The sequence below is a fragment of the Anopheles coustani genome, chromosome 3 (assembly GCF_943734705.1).
Source record: "Anopheles coustani chromosome 3, idAnoCousDA_361_x.2, whole genome shotgun sequence".
NCBI lineage: Eukaryota > Metazoa > Arthropoda > Insecta > Diptera > Culicidae > Anopheles > Anopheles coustani.
The window spans coordinates 37,441,328-37,464,940 of NC_071288.1; the positions used below are offsets into that span (position 1 = coordinate 37,441,328).

Consider the following 23,613-nt stretch of genomic DNA (forward strand, 5'->3'; position numbering starts at 1 on the left):
TCGCGACCCATTGTGCCCCATTGTTGTTTGAACGGCTAGTTTTGAATTTTTCCCGAGGCGAAACGTTCGTTTTTCGCGTTCGTACTTTCGGTCTTGCCATTTTTCAGTCATATTTGCGTTCGCGGTACAGATGACGGTTGGCCAGCAGCAGAAGGTATCTCCAAAAGGGAAAACCACTCCGTGGCACGAAACGAACGAACCTTCCTGTCCGCTATTCCACACTGCGCCGGCCTTATGTCACCTGTTTGTCGCAGTTTTTTTTTTTTTTGCTACTGAACTTTGCTGCTTTCCGTCACGTTGGGAGTTTTCGGTTTGTTTGGCCTCCGTGCGTCGTTCGCCATTGTTATGGTAACGGATTATCGCTGACCCGCGCGGGACGGTAGCGTCACTGCCGGTTATGCGGAGTGTATTGTGCGTTTCGTAGCCATTTTTACTTTTTAGTTTCACCGTGTGAATCACTAACTGCGGTACCTGGTGGTACGCTGGATTTGTGTGGCCTACGGGCAAATCAAGTAGAAAGTTATGGGGTCCATCGGTCCGACGCGCTGAGTATGGTTCGTAACGCGAAATATTCCTCCGCCAGATCGAAGTGTGCTAAAGGCGTGCGTTACGTCGTCACGGTCACGAAGAGTGTGCCGTGCGGTGATCCGATTTGCAGTGGCAAAGCTAAGAACTTAGCCACGTAAGACACGCACGGGCCCTTACGTTGGCCAACAACGAACGACGAACCTGGTTTGGCTGGTGTGGGGAGCGCGCGCCCCGTTCGTAATCACTTTATCGATCAATCGCTAGAACGAAATCTTAAGTATTTTTTGTCCGCTCTTTTCACGGCCTGCTGAGAAAATTGTGTGATTTATAGTATTTTTTTCCCTCGCTCTCAAACACCGACAACAATCGGGTTAACCCGTCTGCTCGGTGGTGCGTCGCAAAGTCTTTGGCTTTGGTTGAAAAACATGGGTAGCAATTATTGCAAACGGGTTGGTACAAGAAAACACACCGAAGCAACGTACGAAGCAGATGCGGAAAAGGGCCAAAGGGACTTGGGGGCGGTAAATCACCCACACTGAATAAAAAAAAAATTTCTGCGGCCATGTGTCATGTCGGGTTGGGCGATGAACGCGCGATGTTGCCGACAAACTCGACCAATCGGGCCGCCCGCCATCAAGGGCATTAGCACCGGACGCAGCGAACCGGAACCATACCCACTTCGCTTTCAAGCTCTCCAAACAAATCGCGTTTTGGGGTGCTGATTTGTTGAAGGCAGTTCCCCGCCTCGGTCGGGACGTAATTGCGTGGGGGCGTGAGGACTTTCTGTCACTCTTCAGCACGAACCGACAGGACACACCTGGATCCTGCTTCCTTCGCCGTTGTGTGAACCGCTTTTGTCCAGCGTTCGGTCCACGGGTCGATCGGTGTTCCATTTCCGGTTCCGACTGGCAGCTCTAATCACTATCATTAGCCCGGTCGAAGATGCGCATCTGTGTGGTTTTCCATTTACTTTTACTATGTTTCGCGCAGACCACCACCATTCGGGAAGGCATCGATAACGCATGGGGTAGCGGCTTGTACATCCGATGCAGTCGTGCATTTCTGCAGCTTTCATCGGTTGGTTTTGTTTATGTTTGGCTTCGTTTTTTTTTTAATTTTTCCTCGTGCCTAAGATTGCGTGTGAAAAAAAAAACCACACACACAACAAACAGTGGGTCCTGCTAAGACGCAGCGGTATGTCTGTTCAGCATGGAAAGGCCGAAGAAACAGACACAGGTGGCTTTGTAGGTTGCTACCGGGTACCGGGATGGTAAATCAGTCCCTCTACGATAGGTACGCATTCCTTTCGCACTACATTATTTTCCAACAAAGAGCTACAAACCGTATCCCCCTAGGTGATACCGGTGCCGCTCACTTTGATTTGATGCGCGGTGGGAAACTCGAATTATTCATTTCGAAGGGTCATTGGAAAAGTCGGTTTATGTTTCAGGCTATCTTATCCATTGCCAATTATTTGCGTAATGATTGAAATTATTTCAAGGTTTATCCTCGCTAATCAACAAACGAGAATAAATTTGAATTCATCATCGTACACAACAACTTTAGTTCATTTCAATTTGTCGCTTGTGTAATAAAATTGGCAAATGCAAAATAAAATTCAATCTTTAAACGAGGGCCATGCTTTATTTCGCAAAACCAATAATAATTTTAAAACGAGTAAAAAAGTTTGTTTTTAAATAAATTTCTTAATATTACTGAAGGAAGCAGGTTGGTTAACACCTTGCTGATAACATTCTGTTTGGTTTTTTAGCCAATTTGGAGTTCTCTGCACGAGAAAATAGAATATCCGCGCATATCCAAAAAAGTAAAAAGTCTAGTAAGAAGACGAGCTACGAAGAGTATTTTAAGTAGTAAAATAGTATCGCATAAAATTGTAATAATCATGAAATGATTACAAATATTATTTTCAAAAGAGCTTCATTTTAATTTTTCTCGTCTAAAAATTAGAGCTCATTGTAATTAGTAATTAGAAAAACAAAGCAACACAAGTTTGATTTTTTTTCATGGGCCGCAGATTGAAAACTTAAAAAAATTACCTAATGTCGTTCGATAACCACAAAGCCATTTTTCTGGAGGACAATTTTCTTCTTTGGCCATCTTCGGTCGTTGCCTATCCATTTATAGTTTGTTAGACTTTTGTCGTGCAGGGAAGCGTTCGGTCTCGATTGGAATTCAAACCCACCCCGTCGGAGGAGTGTCACGGCGCTCATAGATCTAAAAGAAAATGAAATATTAAATATTTTAATGTGCAACACAATGAATTAGTTTTAAAATTCTGAATTTATTGGGAATGTTAATTTTTATGGTTTGAATGATTAAAACTGGCATGATTGTTTGAATAATTGCGTAGGGCAGTTTCACAAGTGACATTGTTATTTACAACTTATGCAAATATACCTTCAAAAGTTTTACTGGACCCGTGAGTTCTCGGAAAATAGATAGTGCCTGCAAATTAAATTAAACTGCGAACGAACGAACAATCAAACTAAATCAAGATTGATTACGCCAACATGTTTTGCAAGATTGTCTCCTAATGGCGACATATTTCTCAACTTGCATAAACTGACCGAAGACGTCGGAAACTACGATCACCTTGAATAAGGCTCATAAACGAAAACAAAAACGAAGAAAAAAAACATGCCAGTTGGTTCAAACGTAGCCTCTCAAGGGGGAACAGGGGCCCCATCGGCGTATCGGTTGGGTTTATGGTTTATGTTTCGGGTTCGTTCGTCGCTGTTTGCGCGTTCCGCTTCGATAACCGACCCAGTTGGCACGGTGGTGTATAGCCTCGGTCGTAACATTCCGCTCGCCTTCCCGCACGCCGTCCCCTACCCCGCCCCTGACCAAGCGAAACGCCTCGTTCAAGCGGCACAATATTGCACTCCGCGCTAGGGAAGCACGGTTGTGGCTTCCATTTGTTTACCAACGTTCGAACCACCATCATCATTATCGTCCTCCGTCGGGGTCGGTTCTGGGTGTCGCCCTCGCCAATTGCATCGAGCCACGTGCATCACCGGGCCGCGGGAACAGCAGGGGTAATCGGTTAAATCCGGGAACTACCAACCAAGAAACATATCGTGGCGACCTTTTTGGGAGCGGTGGATTTTCTTCCTTTGTTTTGTACGGATTACAGAGTGATTTACGAATCCATTTTAGTGCACGTGGTCATATGGTAATGCGTCAGGTTCGCGCGGAGAAAATAAGCTTAAGTGTCAGTGAAACTAGAAATAAATAATACATTGTGAATCTGTTGTTTTATGCCAAAGCGAGGTGTGAAAATTGATTTCTCCATTGAGTGATGCGATAAGGGGAAACAAGAAGCTTTAATTATACAACAGCATAAGCAAATGTGATAAGTGAATATAAAGCTGAAACCAAATCGAGCTTTCCAAATAGAAGATAGAAATATTCAAGTGTGTCCCGGATCGAAGTGGCATACATTGCGACGAATGTGTTGTGAGAGTTAGCCAACTGAAGTGAAGTTGTTCGAGCATCAAACACCATCGATAAGCTTAGATGCACCAATTGGGCACAAATGCAAGATAAACCGAAATGAGACATGCATCCATGCCACCACGTTCGTTGGTAGTTTGGTCTTAATTAGCCCGATCGCCAAGCGCCTGGTTCCAGTTCGGCAAATCGAGTGAAGACAAGCGATGCAGATTAACGATCGTAAGCCTGGCTGGTGATCGCAGTTTCCACGGGCCACGTTGCGGACACAGTGGACACGACGACGGTGACGGGGGAGGGGGGAAATCTATGACAACACGAACGATCAGTGTGCGGGAAAGGGCCCGCAAAAAAGACAGGCAGACAGGCGATCGTTAGCCATAGTGGACCGGCCATTTCTTTTGAATCCGGCGGGTTCGATCGCAGTTGTCTCGGTGTGGTGTGCATCTAATGAGCGAAAGCATTTGCCACATCGGCGTCGTTTGAAGGGAGAAGAAGCGTGCGCGAGGAATTGCGAGACAACGAGTGACCGCGTTTTCCGGAGCGGCGTTTTGATAATGGGGCGCGGAAAACGGTGGCAGAGCGCGTGCGTTGCGTGTCTTATCGGTGAGTATGGACGGTGGGGTGGACGCTCCTAGCGGCAGCTATCGGACGTATGGAGGTTTTGTAGGTTTCTTTTTGTTTTCATCAAAACGTCTCAAAAATCGTTTCCCAGCCTGGGCGTTTCGTAAGAGCTGCTCGAAGGTTTAGATATGGTGTTCGTCTATATAGGATATGCTTATCCTCACGCGCCTTGTCGTACGCCTGTTTGCTCTACGTTGATCTTTTTGTGATTTCAAACACAACCGAGAACGTGTTGCTTGCAGTAAAAGTGTGCGGCACAGGTGATTATTCAGATCAAAACCCGTTTGAAGGGCATAACGTTTAGATAGCACTAATGAGAATTATTTTGACCTAAAGGCTTCTCAAGCATAGCTGTTGGTAAAGTCCAGCAGTTCGTTTGTTTCACATTTTCACACAAGAAACAAACAAGTTCGTTGTAGTAGAGCACTCAATTTGCATTATTTAAAAGATATGATGGGTGTTTTTTTTTAAATTATAATTACATTATTTGTTGAATCAGCAAGCATCTACATTTGAAAGTCTTTATATGAGTGATGCATCAATTTGTTTAAAAATGTGATCCAAATCAAAGTTTATGCTTTGGATACTATGGATGATTGCGGACAACCTCACTAATTATGCAATCAAATTAAATGATAATACTTCAGTTTGAGTAAAAATGTCCAACATAAGATCCAAAGAGAAATGAAATAAAATTGAAATTCAGTTTCAAAATGTAATTTTGTTCCTTATTATCTGTTTGACAATGTATTCGCTCGGATTCATGACTTTGTCTTTCTAATTGATCCTCGAAGACGAATTAAAAATGTTGCAACTTTTGGTGTAGTTGATGCCACCTCTGCTAAAAATCTCCCGCCAAAGTGCGCTAACCGGCATCGGCACAAGCAACTCACAAAGCGCATTGAATAGAATCGAATGAGATTTTACTTTGAACATTGCAGCAATAGTGCTGCGGCATCATCCACTCCGAATAATTAAGCAAAACTGCATTTTTACAACTTGCTGCCCCACTTTGGATCGTGGCATGAAATGATCAGCCTACTAGATGATGAAACAAAAAATCAAGCATCAACGCAGAAGGGCAAAGCGAGAGCTCCGTCAGTAGGCCTCGTGGAAGGCATTTGCAGCGTCGGAACCGTTCATGGGCTGGTGCTAATTTGACTTGATCGAGCATTAGTTACGCTTTCCCGGCTTAATCATTGATTGGTATCTTTTCACTCCCACCAGCGCGTGCTATGAAGATGTCGTACCATTATGTCGGACCAAACGACACTTTGTTCGCTCGCTCGAGCAGCTCCGATATTTCAACCCGATCGGTGGAAATTCTATCGATGAATTATCGTATTTTACGCTGCGGAGAAATTTTACCAAAACACATCAGCATGAAAACATAGTAACAAACGTAACAAAACACAAAGCAACGAAAATGATCACAAAGCCTACGGATTTACAAAAGTTTTTCATTTAATTTACACAAGAATGCTCTTATATGTAATCTTTTGCATAGAGTCAAATCGTTTATTTCAGACGCATCATAATTTTATAAACAGAAATAGAGTCTTTGAATAGAACTCGTTATGTTTTGTAGACTAAATGTGATCGCTTTTGTTGATAAAAGTTTTGTTATTTTAAAATTGGTTTAATATCAAATTGTTTTCTATGATCAAAACGAATGTGCTTGGTTACTGGTTTCCATGGAAAATTCAAGGTTGAACATTCAAAAAGACGCAGTTTAAATTAATTATTAAAATGTACAAATTATGTGCCCAACAAATGTACAAATTTGTGCCCAACATGTTTCCTAAACAATTGGTAAATACAATTCCCATTAACCGTTCTTCCAAGTCCGATAGACTGCATCCGTTCTTTTATTTTTCATGTGTTTAATGTTTTGCCAAAGAGCGGTTAAAATTAACTGTACCTAGCAAGTTTAAAATAAAAATATCCTTCGTAAATAAACAAGTAAGAACAATTTGTAAAAGCAAAAATGAAAGATGATAAAGCATGATAAGAGGAGCACTAAAACGCTTTAAATTTTATATGAACTACAATAAGCTGCTGAATGTTCAACTGATAGTCATAAACCTATCAGTGTGTTTATGGGTTTGAGGGTAGAATTTTTCCTTAATTCTTGTGCCCTAAGCCCATGCGGTCGGCCAAGAAAACTGATGAAGCATACAGACAGACCCTTCACCGCGCGCGCTAACCTTTGCGCTTCACGGTCCCTTTCCCTTTCGAACATCGTCGCGCTTCAGAGCACCGCACGGAATACGTTGGCCACCAATCGGTCCCGTTTCCCATACGGTGCGTTAACGGTGCGTGGGACGAGCCCACGGCACAACACTCCCAGCTCAATTACACCCTCGATTGGGCACTCGCAATACGGTTGGAAAGGTGAAAGAAAGAAGAAAAACACATTAACAACACGACGACACGTGTGTCCCTTGTGCGTTTTTGGTTAGAAACGTTCGCCCGACCGAGGAATTCGTCGAGGATATTACGGGGGGTGTTTACTTGTTATACCTAACCTTTGTCTTAGGGAAGTTGGCTTTGGCTGAGACCATAACTTCAGATTGACCCGTTTGCCAGTCTTTGTTTGATGACGATTATTTATCGATGTGCGTTTCCGTCTCCCTTTCAGGTGCTCTGCTGGTATCGTGCCATGTGGTCGTGCCGTACGCGGCCGCCCAAGCAGCGACAGTTGAAGCCCTACCATCATCCGTCCTGTCAACCGTTACGGTTACCCCAACGTACGGTCAAAGTAACGCGTCGCAGCCAGCGGCCGCAGCGAAGCCAACGGCCGAACCCGCAGACTCGGCGGGTGATAGTTACACCTCACAGGGAAGCGTCTACTCCGACGAAGATTTCTCCACCAGCTCACAGGAAAAGGAGGAAGGCAGCCTCGAGGATGCAGAAGAGCACGATCAACGATCGCGACCGGATACGCCGGATGTCGCCCAGCATTCCCTCAGCGAAGCCATTGTCCAAACGGAAAGTTCGTTACTGGAAGGAAGCAACCATCCGGAGCCGGAAACGTTCTCGCGTGACCCGACCACGACCAGCACGAGCGCAACAACGACGACCGGAAGCAGTGAATCGTCCAGCTGCGCCGATCGTCCCTTCATAGATGCGACACAAGCTAACTATCAGCCCCGGAAGTACCCGCAGCCTTCTACTAGGGCACTTCGGGCGCGTAGAACCGACCCATCCGCCCACGGCCAGCCTCAAAGTCTACGGAGTGGTGCGGGTCCGCAGGCGAACCATTCGGACGGTGAAGACGACAGTGAGGCGATTGAGTTTTATGCCGCCCTGTACGGCTATCGAGTGTTCCGGACGGGCGGCGATCTGATGCTGACACTCATCGTCGAAACGGATGACTTCGGGGCCACCCTGTTCGCGATCGATCGCATCAATGAAGTGCGGCTGGCGGCCGGAGGTGATGTGACCGTGGGTGAGTAGGAGTTAAACAGTAATTGGATTAGTGTGGCACCAAACCTGCTAATTATTCAAATTCGGTGGCCTTTGAATTTATCGGCCCGTTTCCCTTCCCCCTCCTGGTCAGGTTTGTGCGCTTTATGGACCGATTGGGTTACAAGAAATAAGGAAACATGATTCGGGTTTCGATGACTCGAGTGACATCGATTGGTCCCAAGTTGGTGCCAATTTTATTACCACCACCACTCATTGATTACTTACATTACCTGGTTTTTGTCAAATCGATAAATATAACTCCAAAATTTGATTTGCAATACTTGCCCCTCTAGTAAAATAATTGTTTAAAGACAAACTTTTGTTTGACAAAAAGGTCCTGTTGAAAGTTTTTAGTTTTCTTTTTGAATTGAAAATAGAACCACATAGACAATTTTCATAATTTTTCAAAACAAATAATTTTACATAACATTTGACTTAGGCTTAACATAATTGGCTTAGTTTTAAGCCATTAACTGATCAAACACCATTTTGAGAACTCACAAAAGTCATGGTACACGATGTGAACTATGACTAAAAAGGATTTATAGGTTTAATACTTCGTTTGGTCTCCTTTGGCATCAATAACGGCTTTCAAGCGACGGGGCATCGAAGCAACTAACTTGGTGGTGAATTGAGGTTCAGGATTTTTTCCCCAACCCTAACTATTTTTGATTTATGGTCAGTATTGCTCGTCGTGTGACTTTTTTGGACCCTGATTTTGAATTCACGCTAAAGATTTTCTATAGGGTTTAGATCCAGTGACTGTGGCGACGTTGTCAACGGTTTGAGGAAATATATAGTAGCCATTCCTGCACCAAACGTGCAGTATGTGTATGCATTCTTCACTCTTCCTTCATATCTGTCCATGACATGCTGGACTGTAGAATGTGCCCGCCCAACTATGTCGCCAACTTTTCGCATTGAATATCCTTCGAGCAAATCAACACTGTACCTTCACTCTTGGGAGTAACTGTATATAGCAACAACAACAAATATCGGAAACCACAATAAAGTGACATCAAAAACTGTTGGGGTCCAAATAACTCAAACTTTACGGATGAATGAGCACCTTTTAATGAGTCGAAATTTCACGTTTGATGTTTTTTGAATATTTTAAACTCGAAAATACAGTTAACCCTTCGGAAAGACTTAGTAAAATTTCTTTTTTCTAGTATCAGGTATCATTTTGTACAGCCTTGCGTCTTGATTGATTTTAGAGTTTAGGTTGAACACTTTGAATAGGTTTAAAAATCTTAATTATTTTGCTGAGAAATCACAAAGTAAAATTCTTTCCCACCGGTACATTTTGATTAACGAAGCTCGTTGATAACGTTAAAAGATTCAGCAGAAAGACTCAAAGATTTTTAATATATTATTTATATAATTTGTACAAATTGAAGTTAAAATAAAAGATATTCCACTCAATGGAGTAATCCTCTTTACTACAACATTAACCTTTGTTGAAACAAGTGCATTCCAGCACTAGGTATTTACATCTCAATACATTAATTGTTATTTATGAATCTTAACTCACTAGGACTCAACATCATCCACCTGCTAAACACGTCACTCGTCCAGCGAGTTCTCCAGCAGGAGGTGAACTACCTGAAGGAATGCTCCACCAACACGATCGGTATCTTCGTCAGCCCACATCTGTGGCCCACGGTTCGGCTACTCTCCGAGACGCTCGACTACAACATCTTCCCCCTGCCGGGCACACACGACCTGCTCTTCACCAAGGCTGCCCATCTGCTGTACGAGCTACCGTGGACGAACCCGAACTCGTCCGCGATGGTCCATGCCGGCTCGAACGAGCTAACGGGCAAGTTCAGCACCATCTGTCGCCATGAGCATCTCTGCCTGGAAAGCCAACCCAGTGCCGCAACGATCTACATCCTGCTGGGGCTGGAACCATCGATCAGCTTCGCTACCAACGGCACGCTGGTGCTGGTGATGCTCGGCAAGGAGTCGTTATTTGTCCCCGGTAAGAAAGCATAACGCGCCCTCTCTTTGGCTTCTACTAATAGAAGATTCGTTTCTGGCCATTTATAGATCTTCCTGATGGTGCGTTCGTTATAGCCGAGAGTGATATAAATGTGGCCAGCTTGGGCCTTTCCTGGGAACGCTATGGAACGGCACTGCGCGGAACGGATATACTTGCCATTGGCGGTTTGCTGCTGGAGGTGGTCGATTTAATCAAACGTACCGGTAATGAATGCCGGAACGCAAGCATCGAGTGTATGAACAACTGGAAATATCACGCAAAACGCTCGTCCACGGAGGTGCTGTCCGAGCTGCGGCTCACAAATGCCTCCCAGTGGATGACGTTCGAGCTGCGGCAAAAAATCGTGCCACCTTCACGTGCCTCCGATCGGGCACAGGCGACTGCCGTCGATGAGATGATGGATCATTTGAAGCTGATCGCCAGCTCGAATGTGATCACTAACAATACCACCGTGTATCAGCCGGGTGTTGCCTCGGATGCACCATCCAAATTGGGAGCCATTTTTTATTGCGCGAAAGAGATTGAAATCCGTCACCCGGATTACATCGAACGGCATCATCACCATCGACCACCGGGGTACTACGGTGGCAGCGAGGGTCCCGGCGAGTACGGCGAGATGTACTGGCAGATTAAGATGGAAGCATGGGTTGCGGCCGGACTGACCGTCTCATCGCTCGGTATTCTACTGTGCGCGGCCATACTGATCTTTCTGATAGTACGCGTCTGCATGGACGACATCCTCGAAGGACACCCGCTCGGTAGCATTCTGCTGCTCGTGAGCCTGATCGTACAGTTTGCCGCGTTCATCCCGTTCAGCATGGAGTACACGGGCTACACGACCGACTTTACCGGGCACCGGTTGGACACGATGCACATCTGGAACACGCACTGTACGGTGAAAATCTTTCTCGTGTCCATGTGCTACTGCATGACGTTTTCCTTGCTGCTGTGTCGCGCAATCATGCTGGCCTCGATCGGTAGCGAGGGAGGCTTTCTGTCGCACATCAACGGCTACATCCAGAGCGTCATCTGCGGTTTCAGCACGCTCGTGCAGCTCGGCCTCTCGAGCCAGCTAGTACTGGTGCTGCACGCACACGCACACAGCATCTCCTGCGGGGAAATCTACTATGGCCACTGGTTCTGGGCGGTGATTGCGTACGATGGGATTCTGCTCGTTGCACTCATCTTTCTCGCGCCGTTCATCTTCCGCTCGCAGCGCAACTATCGCGAGGGTTTGCTGCTGGTGACGGGGTCGGTTCTCTGCTTGGTCATATGGACCGTTTGGATACCGCTGTGTATGTTCGGGTACGAGTGGCGCGAAGCTGCCATATCGCTCGGCTTAGTCGCCACGGCGCTGGCCGTTTTGGTCGGCATAATGATACCGCGGTGCTTCCTGATGGTACGGAGTATTGCCCGATCCGATCTGGTGCAGGCGCTCCCATCGCTCACCTCGTTGGCCTTTGCTCAGGCGAATCAGTTCATTTCGGACCAAGTAAGATCGTCACGGAATCAAAGCAAAAAATAAAAACGTGTTTTTTTTCTCAAAACAACACATCGTCTCTTCTCCTCCCGGTTTCAGAGTGTGTACGAATGCGTCAACCCTGCGATGCGCCAACGATCTCCCACGGACGACAATTTCGTCATGGACCAGGACCTGGACGAGGCGTACTCGGCTAACAGTGAAATTCCGACGCTCCCGCTCCGCGGCCAACGACGGCTTCGGCAGGAAAATGGAACCATTACCATGAGCACCAGCAATGGAACATTAGGGCCGGGAAACATGCTCGCACCACCAAACGGGGGCCCCAACATTACCCACATTGCACCCAACTTTTACGGTATTTCCAATCCGTACAATTGCTCCGATTCGCTCACGTCAATCTCGCCCAATAAAATCACACGTTTCTAGACGGCACGAGGCCACCTTACTATGGCCACTATGGTGAACACCTTGCGGTGGGTTCCCCGTTGCTATCAACAGCCATTCTAGTCATATGGAATCGGATACTCTTTTTTCACGCCAACATTGCACCCGGAATAGAAAAGGAAAACCAATGGCGTTTCCGTGTGTCGTGGAAAACCAATGGCGTTTCTCTCTGTGTGAGTTTCGTTTACTTTTACATCACGTGACAGACAATGTTTCTTTTAGTTTTGAGCGAATATTTCTTACATTTTTATCAAACTAGATGTAGAATAATAGTATTTATTATGAAAAACAATGAATGAAAATAGATACACGTGCTATTGAATCTAACGGTACAAGATGTTTAATTTAAGGTTTAATGCATTCGAAATATTTCAACAGAAAGGGTTTCATTGAAACATCAAATAACTAAAGCAATCGCACCAGAACACATAAAAGCTATTTACCAAACATTTAATTTGGGATAACCAACGTACGTTACACGTGATTGTTTGAAAATAGGTTTAAATTCGATGCCTGTCATACCAACCTTAAATTGCGCGCATACGTTCACCACAACCTCTAGGAACCTTGACCAACAAATGACAGTTGACTGTTTGTTTTTATTTTGATTCGAAGACAAATCACGATTCCTCACGAAAAGTGTTCGGAAATCGTGGCTCGTAGCGCCGCTAGTCTTATTTCAGTTGGGCAGAGCGCTGGTCGAGTATTTGCCTCTGCTTGAACATTTATCGTAAAATTTCGGTTATCAATAATTCTAATCAGCCAAACAATGAGACTGATAGAAAAGGTGTTCAAACCAACGGGGCCAAAACATGCCGGAACATTGATCTTTTTCCACGGTTCGGGTGAGTGTTATGTAAATTTATTGGCGCTCTGCGCTTGGCATTACCTTCCGGGTCGAAGGCCAGCTGATCTTCAATTCAAATTAAAGTAGAATAGAACCACCTTTAAACCCGGCTGGGTGTACTTGCTTTGCGTATTTTAGGCGACAGTGGCAGCGGATTGACGGAATGGATCCGGTTTCTGCTCGGGCGAGATCTCGAGTTCCCGCACATTAAGGTCATCATCCCGACGGCTCCCGTACAACCGTACACGCCGATGGGGGGAGAAAACTCGAACGTATGGTTCAACCGGAAGCGCATCGAAATGGACTGTCCGGAAATACGCACGTCACTCGCCTCGATCTACGATACCGTCAACGAGCTGCTGGTGCGTGAAATGGCCACCGGTACGCCGCTAGATCGGATCGTTGTCGGTGGTTTCTCGATGGGTGGCGCCCTGGCGATGCACACCGGTTTCCACCTGAACCGTGACCTGGCCGGTGTGTTTGCCATTTCTTCGTTCCTCAACACGGGCAGTATTGTGTACGAGTCGCTGGGTTGTGTTTCGCAGGACGAACACTTGCCCGAGCTGCTGATGATGCATGGGGAACGCGACGACCTTGTGCCCCTCGAATGGGGACAGACAACGTTTGATGAGCTGGCGAAGCTGGGAGTGCGGGGGCAGTTTGTGCCGCACCGGAACGCGCTGCACGAAATCAAGAAGGATCAACTGTTGCGGGTCATCGATTGGGTGCAGAAGCTCATTCCGGAACCGAAATACGAAGCTTCACCACCCCCGGCCCCGAAAACGGATTCCACCAAAAGTACGAAGAAAGGAAAACTGTGACCAACTAATTGAATACATATTTGTTTTAATTGTCGGATTTTTTAACGGCGTATTAAAATGATGATAAGCCTTAAAATGATAAATTTCGTTTACCATAAATTACTTACACATACAACGCTTATCTTCCACCTTCGGACGAGCATTGTGCGCGGAGATGATAATGCGAATTACCTAAAACAGATTCCTTAAGATAAGGAAGCTGTTCGTCGTGTACGGAAGTCTGTTTTTCGATGCAATGCTCTTACATTAAGAAGTAAACAAGCGATCAACATGTGGTCGCATCTTTTGAGTTTGTGCACGTCGTTGGGAGGCACAATTGATTCGTGCTAAAAATACAAAATTAATTAGGCTTCTGGTTTGTTGTTGGTAGCTATTTTAAGAACACGCGTGGTAAACAAGCGCCCTTTAGTTAATTTGGTTTTCATAGAAGTGGGATGTTAAAAGCAAAAAGTCTTTTTGGTTTTGCATTATAATTTCTTGTAGCCAACTATACACACATTTTCCCCATTTTCATGGCATTACTCTACGAAAAAAAGTATACTATTCGAAACGTATTGATTTCACAGATTTTTGCTATGACCTATGAGCTTTTAAACTCATGTTAGAGTGCAATAAACATTCAAATTGATCAATTTCATATCCCTGTTTTAAAAGGACAGTGTTTCCAAACCCCTAGCCTAGTGTAAGTTTTTAATATGTTTTTTTCTTAAATTATGAAAAAGGTAAAACACTTTAGATTAGTAACTCCTTTCTATCCTTCCTTTCCAAAACTTGGTTGAAAAAAAAATCAAATCATCATTTCGAGAAAAGAAAGTTGTATCGAACTGCTGTAAATTAAGTTAGCTGGGAATATAATTAATATTGCATTGAATTTTTTGCTAGCTTGAACTTTGCAAGTTCTATCAATATTTTGTTGAATATCGGATTAGGCCACTGGGATTTTGCCGACCACTGCTCTGGGGGACTCCATCGGGCGACTCCTTTAGTCGACGCTGTTGACATGTATGAGGCTATTTTTTTTAACAACCTTTAACCGATCCACATCACGCAACACGGCCGCTTTGTTTCAATAGTGCTATTACCTTAGTGACGGTCCTGGTGGCACCTTATCCACCTGTTAATTATGCCCCACGCTCACCTGGCCCCCGCGGACGTGCTACGGTTTCCTTCTTTTCATGTCCACACACGTTTGGTCAGTTGTTTGTGAAACATTGCCACCATGGCATCGAATAGTGCTCGTCCGGTGGTACAATCAGACGCGACCCCCAATGTAGTATCCGCGGAGTTGGTCACGGAACATTTTGTGGCCCGTTCGGTACCGGTGCTGTTCGTCTCACCGTGCGGTCTACAGCTACGGAAGTTCCATTCTCTTCTGCCATCGGGCAGGGCAACATATACGACTCAATTTTGTGATCTCGAACGATGGGTAAGGGCAACTGGATCGGTGTTAATTTCCATTTTAACTGACCTAACACCGGGCTCATCTCTGCAGTCTTCACAACTGAAACTCGTGTCCGTGGGGCTCACGGCGGATTACTGTTCCAGCTCGGACACATCCGATTCAAACGGGAGCAAAAGCCGAGCACCGAACGCGAATATGGTCCGCCGGGTGGAAGCTTCGGAGTCGCATACGATCGATAAGCAGTATGTAGCGAAGGGCACCGGTTGATTGACAACCACGCTATCCGCTGGTGCGAGAACCAGGTAAGGCTAGGTTTCATACAAAATCGGTTGGTGTGACTTTTATTTGTATCTAGATTTCATTTTCTGGAGTTTCAACTCCAACCGGATTATCAATGCAATAGTTTGTTCAGGGAGTGAGATTATTATAGCAACAATGAGATTTATTATTATTTAGAGAGGTTCCATAAATGAACGCCCCCCATTTCCCCCATTCCGCCCTTTCCAAACACAATTTTATCTTCCAGAAATGTTTTTTTTGTTTTTAATAATGTTTGTCACCTTACCTATATTTGCAGAATTTAAAGGGCTTTTAATACGTAATTATAAAAACAGTCCAACAAATACATACTTTGTAACATGGTCAAAGTTCGAAATAAGACTTAATTCTACCTCACTTCAATGTTATTTTAAATATTAAATATCGTTAATGTTTGTGACCGCATTTGCCCGTTTTTAATTTGACGACCTATTTCGTATTGTCCCTTTTTGGCTTAAATGTACTTCCTCTAGTTTGATTTAACTCTGGGCCACATTTTGAAAACATGTTTTTATACAAAATATTTCAATATTTAAACCTTTGTAGTTTTGGCAAACAGCCCAAGTACATCAACTTCAAATTTTCTAGTATGAAAGACATTTTTCCATCTTGCCACGTGTTTTTATCCATCAAAACCTCGATTGATTTTTCATGTTACTAAACAGTTTTTGTTGTCAAAAGTGGAATTTAGCTTTCCATTCGCCATTACTGTATACGCCATTGGTTTTATTTTTGCCGCTCGAATACGCGCAATTAATGAGCTTCTAGGGTATTGTTGTGGCCGTTGCACCTGCCGCCATTCTCAGGAAACCGAGATGTTAGTCGGCGCATCGGGTTAAAAAGTGCAGTTGGTGTATTCGACATAGTAAGACTGAGACGTGGTACGATGTGCACTAATTGCAGCCACCGTGCAAAATATTCATCGCATCCCATCACTCAACCGTATTAATTCTCCACGCCGATGAGCACCTGTGCCGTGGCGTGGGAAAAAATGGGGAAGAACACAAAAAAACCATAACCATTGAGACAAATACGACCTATAGAACATTTCCTAAGTCAACCGCGAACTATTTTCCTATCGTGCCTTTATTTTACGAACGGTAGCAGTGCATCTGACTTTTTCTCGATGCCTAATGGCCAGATTGGATGGGTGTTCTATGTAGGTGACCGTAACACAGCTACATTGACTATTAAATTTGCATTGGCTGCAATCAATCGGAGTGTGTCACTATCAAAGCCCAACGGCATCCGTGCTGACCATACGGACAGATCAACGTCTGTCCCACATGTGAACGCTGAACAACCATGTCGAATGGTGGTAACAGACGATCGAAAAAGCGAAGTATCCGCACGTGGTTCAGTGGTAAAGTCAATATTTGGACAAAAGTTGTACTTCCAGCTCGCTATGCGGAAGGATGATTTCGTCAAACATCGAAAGTCAAATGTCCATTACAAGCGGACTGACGAGATTGGTTGACTGATTGGAGAGAGTTTTTAATCCGGCTGATGTAATTTGCAATCAACATAAAGAACTCTCTGCTACAAGGTTTACGTTACAAAGTTTAGGCAATTAACTTTATTAAATAAAACCTTTTAGAATACATAGTAGCAGGTAACTTACATATCTGACCAATTGTCTATTATCTTTAAATTAAACAATCACCTGAATTTGCAAAAATCATAACTCAAGACAAATATTTGAGACTAAAGATAACTCAAGTTGAAATGACAAACTTCTTAGTTAAGTGTGAAGTTATTTTTTAATGAATTTGTGTAGTACGATGATTGCACATATGTTTGTTCCGTGCTTTATTTACACATAAAATAAAGTTTCTTTAAATTACCTAACGTTCTTGTACAAAAATCGTCATAGAAAGTACAAAGGTTTAAATACCGGAATACAATTTGAACAAGTGGTTGTAAATTAGCGATTCACAATAAAATCCCAATTATACTGTTATTTATGCCATTTTATGAATTTGTATTGGCTTTATTTTGAGATTAACTTCTAGATGTAGTTACTAAGCTCAGAAACCAAGAAAACTAACGATTCTCGTAACATAAATTTATCTACCTAATATCGACACCATTTTCAGCGCGAAATTCCGGATTTGTTCATAGAGAAACTACTTGCGGAAATAAAATCGATAACTATTTAACTTCTACTGAACCTTTCTAAACCAGCTAAACATTTCAAAATTAATGTTTGCTTTGCAATTTCGTTAATTTTTTTCTCATCCAACACATCAAAACCCAAACCATGGTGTGGCGGCAAAAGTCCCAACTTCAAGGATGTGGGTTTTCCCGAGTATTTTTTGCCAACTTTCCATCGAACAGCTTTGCCGAACGTAACTCTCGACCACGATTCGGCGCACTCGGTTCCGGCAGAAATCCGAACATCCGAACGCCGACGGTGGACGAGCGGAACAGGAAAAAACGGCGTCCTGGATGCTGGCAGTTCGGTCTCTGGCATCTTGGCCTCCGCCCGTACGTCGGCTCCCTTACGCCAAGAACGGTCCAAGTTTCGTTGTGTTGGATAAAAAGAAAACGACAACAGCAAAAATGTCACAATAAAGGCATCGGAGCGGATGAATCTCGCCGAACGGACGGCTATAAAATACTTCCACCGCCTGCAGCGCAAGTTCACTTGACTGCCAATCCTGCTGCTGCCAGCATCGGGCCAAGTTTGCTTCCCCTGTGCGGTGGTCCAGGTTAACCAAGGGATAAAAGTGGTCATGCAGCAGCAGTGGATGGTTTGGTTTTGCGGTGAAAATGGCTACCAGAAGGGTTGAGTTGTAGTTCTCAAACGCTACGCAATCAATCAACGCCTTCACGAGGTCCTCCAACAGATTTCATCCAAAGTGTTAGTGTTTTCGATTGTTCATCCCCCGTAAGAAGCCCCGTAAAGTGTGTTTATTGTTCCCAGGAGGAGTGTTACTAAGAGATTGTGATTTACCGCTAGTTGCCTCAAACCGGCCGTTTACTTTACAGCTGTAAGGTAATATCGCGATTGACTGCTCAACATATAGACCGATGTTTCGGTGTATGCTGTAAAATCCACTAGCCTTGGACGACCGGAGGCCAAACCCGGAGATTACCTTCACCTCTATCCGGTAGAGGAAGACGAAGAAACACCCAAGGACTACTTTGTGTTCGGTTCTGCTTCGTGAATTCGCGCGCCGCTAGATTAAGGGACCATCTCCGATCCCTCAGTAAAAAGCTCAAAACAATAATTGTGGTGAGTATTTGTCAACCAAATAGGTCATAATCATAATAACCAGTTGCAGTGTGTATATGAAAATTATTATGCACCCCAAAACTATCTTTGCTAGCAAATCCGCAGTGGTTCTTGCGTGGTTATACAATTTTGGATAAAGTCATCAAAACGAAATGGTTAGTTCACATGGAAGTCTTTACCTTATCTATAAGCAACGTGCTTCTTTAATGATGCAACATCAACCGCAAGTTAATTGAAACCCACGGTTCATTAAAGTCTACCAGTTCGCATTAGAAGGGATCCTCTTTAATGACCTGATTGAAGATCTCTCAAATTTCCATACCATCCATCCTTAATCCTCCACTCGTTTGGAACCCTTTGATGGTAAATCAGTTTTCCTGGGCCGACCTTAACGTAGAGCCTTTTAAGAGCCGGGCTGAAGCCCCGGTAGTTATTTGATGCCAGTTTTACGAAGGTCAACCAATGGCCTTCCACTTCCTGGCAAAATGGTGACCCGGCTAAGGATGCTCCTGGGGATAGAAGTTATGCCATTACACGACGATAGTTTTAAAACCCCTTGGCATGGAACGTACGGACTGAGAGCTCAACCTCATGAAGTGTGGAAAAAAGTATGCAATTTTCTAAGATCTTTGCAATTAATTAGCACTCCGCTCACGAACCCTTTTTGATTGATTCTGCTTTCGTTTTTAATTTCCTTTTTCCAGTCCATCGTTTCTCGGTTTTTTATTTCCTTTTCCAGGTTTCAACAAGCTACTTGCCCTCGCGCCTGCCAAACCCTTTGAAGAATTATGCCGTTGGGAGTGTGTATGTGTGTGCGTGTGTGTGTGTGTGTTTTTTTTATATAAAAAAGCATTCCTTCCAGATTCCTCCCACTGTGCCCCTTTGGGGCATTCTTCAGCTTTTGTCCTTTGCCTCTGAAACACTTGACGGTTTGATGATGTGGTTGCTTTCCGGTTTTTTTTTATCTTATTTCCCCCTCCCAAATTCTCTGTCAACGTTTGCCGGATGTTTTATTGTTCCCTTTTCACCACACCCTCTCTCTCACGCTCTCTCGTATTCGATTGGGATGCCGACAAATTCGCATATTTTTTCAAATACCCAATAAACACATTCGTTACATCTTACCCTTTTTCGGCAAACCGGCCGCGAGGGGCAATGGATGCTTCCTTCCTGACGCCGAACGGTCGTCTTTACGCTTCCCAGACGGGCCTTTGGAATCTCGCAGGCTCGCCAAGGGTGACGCCTTTGGCGATTCTAAACGTCTCGCAGGTTGCAATTGGCAAGCGGGCAGCGCTTCCCGCCAGAATGCAACAAATTAACTGGTCGATACAGTTAGGGACGATAGGCGGTTTTCTGCCAGGATGGTCGTTCATCGCACCACAAACTGCCAAGTTTATGCGAAACGTTTTCCTATACATTATTTATGTTTCCAAAATGTGTTAACAATATGTAATCGTACGCGGGGTATTCAATTAAAGTGGATGTTAGTTTTGTTTCTTATTTGAGAATTTATGGCTTTTTCTCGTTTCTCTCTGTGATGACTGTATGTTTCCGAGTAAACTTTAAAAAATGTATCGCAAAGTGGCATATCTCATCAAAACCCGATAATACTGAATGAAAAAAAAAGTTATTCAAAGTGTAAAATTAGATCAGAAAAGAATATTAAAATATTTCTACTCACAATTTTCACTCAATAACTTTCTAACTTTGTGCAATGAGTATGTTGAAGTTGTTGGAGGAAAAACAGTTGCTGGGCCCAAACTGCGAAACTGTACGTAATGCGTATCAAACCTTGCAAGTTGCAACTAATGGAATTAATAGACTCAAGTCTTGTAAGCTCTTAACGGGCAGGCATGACCAAGAGGTCGTTACGCCATGAAGAAGAAAAAAATCTGGAATTGAGATTGATTTCCAAAACAGAAAACATTTATCTTATTAATTATTCATATTGAGCTAGTAAACAGAACTGTTAATTAAAGCTGTTCAGGCTACACTTTGTCAACCCTTAAGCGAATACTTTAAGCAGTACAAGATTTTAAAAAGCAAGATAAATAAAACCATCGAGAAAGAATATATTTTTTCGAATCAAGAGAAAAATATCTTTAAGGGAAAACTATCTTATCTTACACTTTTTAAACATGTTAAACATATTCTACCTTCTCCGCAGGTAGCGACAGAATAGAACAACGGAAATCAAAATGCATTCCCGCGTGCTGATGGTTTGCTGGCGGCGTAAACTGTTCTTTCTCGGCGCGTCGCTACTCTTCCTGCTGGCCCTCTGGTTCTGGGGCTTTCTCTACACGACCCACATCACCGAGGATGGTGGCAAGATCGTGTCCGTGCGCGAGCTCATGCTCGGCAGCGCGCACGGTCGCCACGATGGCCTTCTGCATCGGTTGGGATTTTACGAGTCGGACAATTCGGCGCCATCCGACACGGCCCGGGGAATCGGTGAGCCGCTGGGAGGAAATCATGCCTCCGGCTCGGGCAGTGGAGGTGTGAAGTTCGTCAAACCGACGTCGGGTGGATCGAATTTGGGATCGAGCTTTTCCCTGCGATCGGGAAAAGGTAGGTAGCAAGAGGGCCTTTTTTTTCGTTGGTGCCGCTGGTAAAGCGTCTACGGCATTCTCTTTCAGCTCGCCATACCGACGAGTGGGATTCGATTATGCAGGAGCATGTGGACGATGACATGAAACCGCAACACCATGCAGTTCACGCGGACGAAGGCGGCAAAGGACAGCGACACATTACCGACGAGATGCGGATGGCCGCCGAACGTCAAAGTCACTACGAGCACGAGCTGAAGCGTATGGGTGTACCGGTGATAGCGGGACTGGGGCCCGGTGGTAGACCGCCGCCTGCCCAACGGTTGGTGCACTTCGATCTTAAGGGAGCTCCACCGAAGATGGCCTACTTGCGCCGTTTGCTACCCATTCTAAAGACGCTCGGGGCCACCGGGATCCTGCTCGAGTATGAGGACATGTTCCCCTACGGTGGTCAACTGGCACCGCTAGCAGCACGGAACGCGTACACACGTGACGAAATCCTGGAGCTGCTAAAAGCGGCTTTCGCGCTCGGACTGAACGTCATCCCACTGGTGCAAACGTTTGGCCATCTGGAGTTTGCGTTGAAATTGAAGGACTTTGCGCACTTGCGCGAGGTAGAAGACTCACCGCAGGCGCTCTGTCCGAGCTACAACGCGTCGTTGGTGTTCCTGGAGGCGCTGCTCGAGCAGGTCATTGAGTACCACACGCCTGCTGCGAACGAAAACCTCCTACACAAGGATGACATTGGGCGGCTGACGCCAAAGCTGACCCACATCCACATCGGTTGCGACGAGGTGTACCACCTGGCCGAGTGTCCCCGCTGCCGGCACCGGCTTCGCGATCAACTTTTCCTCGACCACGTGTACAACGTGGCTACACTCGTGCGGCGCCGCTGGCCCCATCTGCATCTCATCATCTGGGACGACATGCTGCGGCACATTAGCACCGAGGTGCTGCAAGCGTCCGGCATTGGCCGGCTGGTCGACCCGATGATCTGGGTGTACACGGAGGACATCTACAAGTTCGTACAGTCACCCACCTGGGAGAAGTACGCGTCCGTCTTCAGTACGGCGTGGGCAGCGTCCGCTTTTAAGGGTGCGCACGGTGAAGGCCTGCTAATGCCCCCGGTTAGACGCCACCTGGAAAACACACTCCGGTGGCTCGCGGTGATACAGGGCGAAGGCAATCGGTTCACGAACGGCCTGCAGGGCCTCGCTCTGACGGGCTGGCAGCGGTACGATCACTTTGCGGTCCTTTGTGAACTCCTGCCCACGGCACTGCCCAGCTTGGCCGTCTGCTTATCGACGGCCGCTAAAGGCTACTTCGACGTAAGCGCCCGTACCAACCCGATCCTCAGTAGCCTTACGTGTCCCGAGCCGACCGGTGAGCATCACGCCTGGCTCGAGTTCCACAAGGACTCGCTCATGGTTAGCTTCTCGCGCTGCATGTTCCCCGGGAGCATGATCTACCGGTTCATGCTCCGGCTCACATCGGTAATGGCCGAGGTGGACGAGTACAGTGACGGCATCAAGCAGCGTCGAGGCTGGCTTACCGATTACAACATTAGACATAACTTCAGTACCGGGGCGCGTGTAGACGATTTGCTTAGCGACAACTATCGACTGCTGAACTCGGTATCCAACTTGGCACGCAACGCCGCGTCAACTTTGGCCGAGGCGTACGATCATGTAAGTAACCCAAAGAAACTCTTTCTGGTAACGAAAACTAAACCAATCGAAATAAGCTTACCGCTTTATAATACTCTCAGACTTTCTGAATATCCGATCGAACTGATTCATTAATAACGGATATGTTCGTTCCAGTGGACATACGGAGAATTCATCGAACAACGTATATTTCCCATGATGGAAGAACTGAAACGTCTGGAACGGGCGGGCGATGGTCTAAAGAAGCGACGCGTTTGGCCACAGCGTCCCCTGCCATACCTGAAGCCGTTCGAGGTGCTCGGTATCGACGAGAAAACCTAGCTAGCCGAGTACGTTAAGATACCCTTTCGCCATTAGAGCCAACCATCTTCGGCCCTTCCCCATGACACTACGACCCGCCCTAACACAGGGGAGCCTGTCATCTGTGTTACTTGGATATATTATTTTGAAACGAATTTGAAATAGAATTTATAGTGATTATTAAAGTGGATCCCTGATGGATGGAACAGGAGGAGATGTAGTTCGTTGGTGACGTCCCTTCCCAACGTCCAAAAGTCATGTCATAAACGTTTGACCATTGTTTCTTAGCTATTGCGGTACGATATTACCCCGTGCCGATCAAGACTGAACGAGTTATAGGATTAAGAGAGGAAGTAGTAAAAACTGTAGTTCAACTTTGACGAATAAAAAACTATTTGGCGAACTCGAATGATTTATGTTCATCGTGACAGCATTCTCAATTTTCTTT

General features: G+C 45.2%; 3 protein-coding genes across 4 annotated transcripts in view; all 3 read left to right on the forward strand.

Moving 5' to 3' along the window:
* Positions 1-4,556: 4,556 nt before the first annotated feature.
* On the forward strand, positions 4,557-12,342 carry LOC131260367 (protein bride of sevenless). Its single transcript, XM_058262071.1, has 5 exons — positions 4,557-4,605; positions 7,265-8,074; positions 9,632-10,078; positions 10,147-11,591; positions 11,679-12,342. The coding sequence occupies exons 1-5, from the start codon at positions 4,557-4,559 to the stop codon at positions 12,006-12,008; spliced, it is 3,081 nt and encodes a 1,026-aa protein (XP_058118054.1). The 3' UTR covers positions 12,009-12,342.
* Positions 12,343-12,648: 306 nt separating this feature from the next.
* Positions 12,649-23,613, forward strand: part of LOC131272249 (lysophospholipase-like protein 1) — a 186,943-nt gene continuing 175,978 nt past the window's right edge. Inside the window, exons 1-2 of one of the 2 annotated variants that reach the window (XR_009180133.1) lie at positions 12,649-12,871; positions 13,012-14,130. Coding sequence is in view for 1 of the 2 variants with exons in the window: in XM_058273916.1 (XP_058129899.1) it covers positions 12,796-12,871; positions 13,012-13,694 (759 nt within the window). In the remaining variant the exon portion in view is untranslated. Of the gene's footprint in view, positions 12,872-13,011; positions 14,266-23,613 lie in introns of those variants that run through there. The other variant, XM_058273916.1, reaches the window with a different exon arrangement.
* LOC131272242 (hexosaminidase D) lies at positions 20,851-23,457 on the forward strand. Its single transcript, XM_058273909.1, has 3 exons — positions 20,851-21,220; positions 21,289-22,886; positions 23,022-23,457. The coding sequence occupies exons 1-3, from the start codon at positions 20,851-20,853 to the stop codon at positions 23,184-23,186; spliced, it is 2,133 nt and encodes a 710-aa protein (XP_058129892.1). The 3' UTR covers positions 23,187-23,457.

Bases quoted from the DNA above. Each gene is read 5' to 3' on its own strand.
- LOC131260367 (XM_058262071.1), top strand. From the start codon at position 4,557: ATGGGGCGCGGAAAACGGTGGCAGAGCGCGTGCGTTGCGTGTCTTATC. The intron at 8,075-9,631 runs GTGAGTAGGAGT...TTAACTCACTAG, and splicing joins CGGAGGTGATGTGACCGTGG to GACTCAACATCATCCACCTG. The intron at 11,592-11,678 runs GTAAGATCGTCA...TCCCGGTTTCAG, and splicing joins ATCAGTTCATTTCGGACCAA to AGTGTGTACGAATGCGTCAA.
- LOC131272242 (XM_058273909.1), top strand. From the start codon at position 20,851: ATGCATTCCCGCGTGCTGATGGTTTGCTGGCGGCGTAAACTGTTCTTT. The intron at 21,221-21,288 runs GTAGGTAGCAAG...ATTCTCTTTCAG, and splicing joins TTCCCTGCGATCGGGAAAAG to CTCGCCATACCGACGAGTGG. The intron at 22,887-23,021 runs GTAAGTAACCCA...TGTTCGTTCCAG, and splicing joins TGGCCGAGGCGTACGATCAT to TGGACATACGGAGAATTCAT.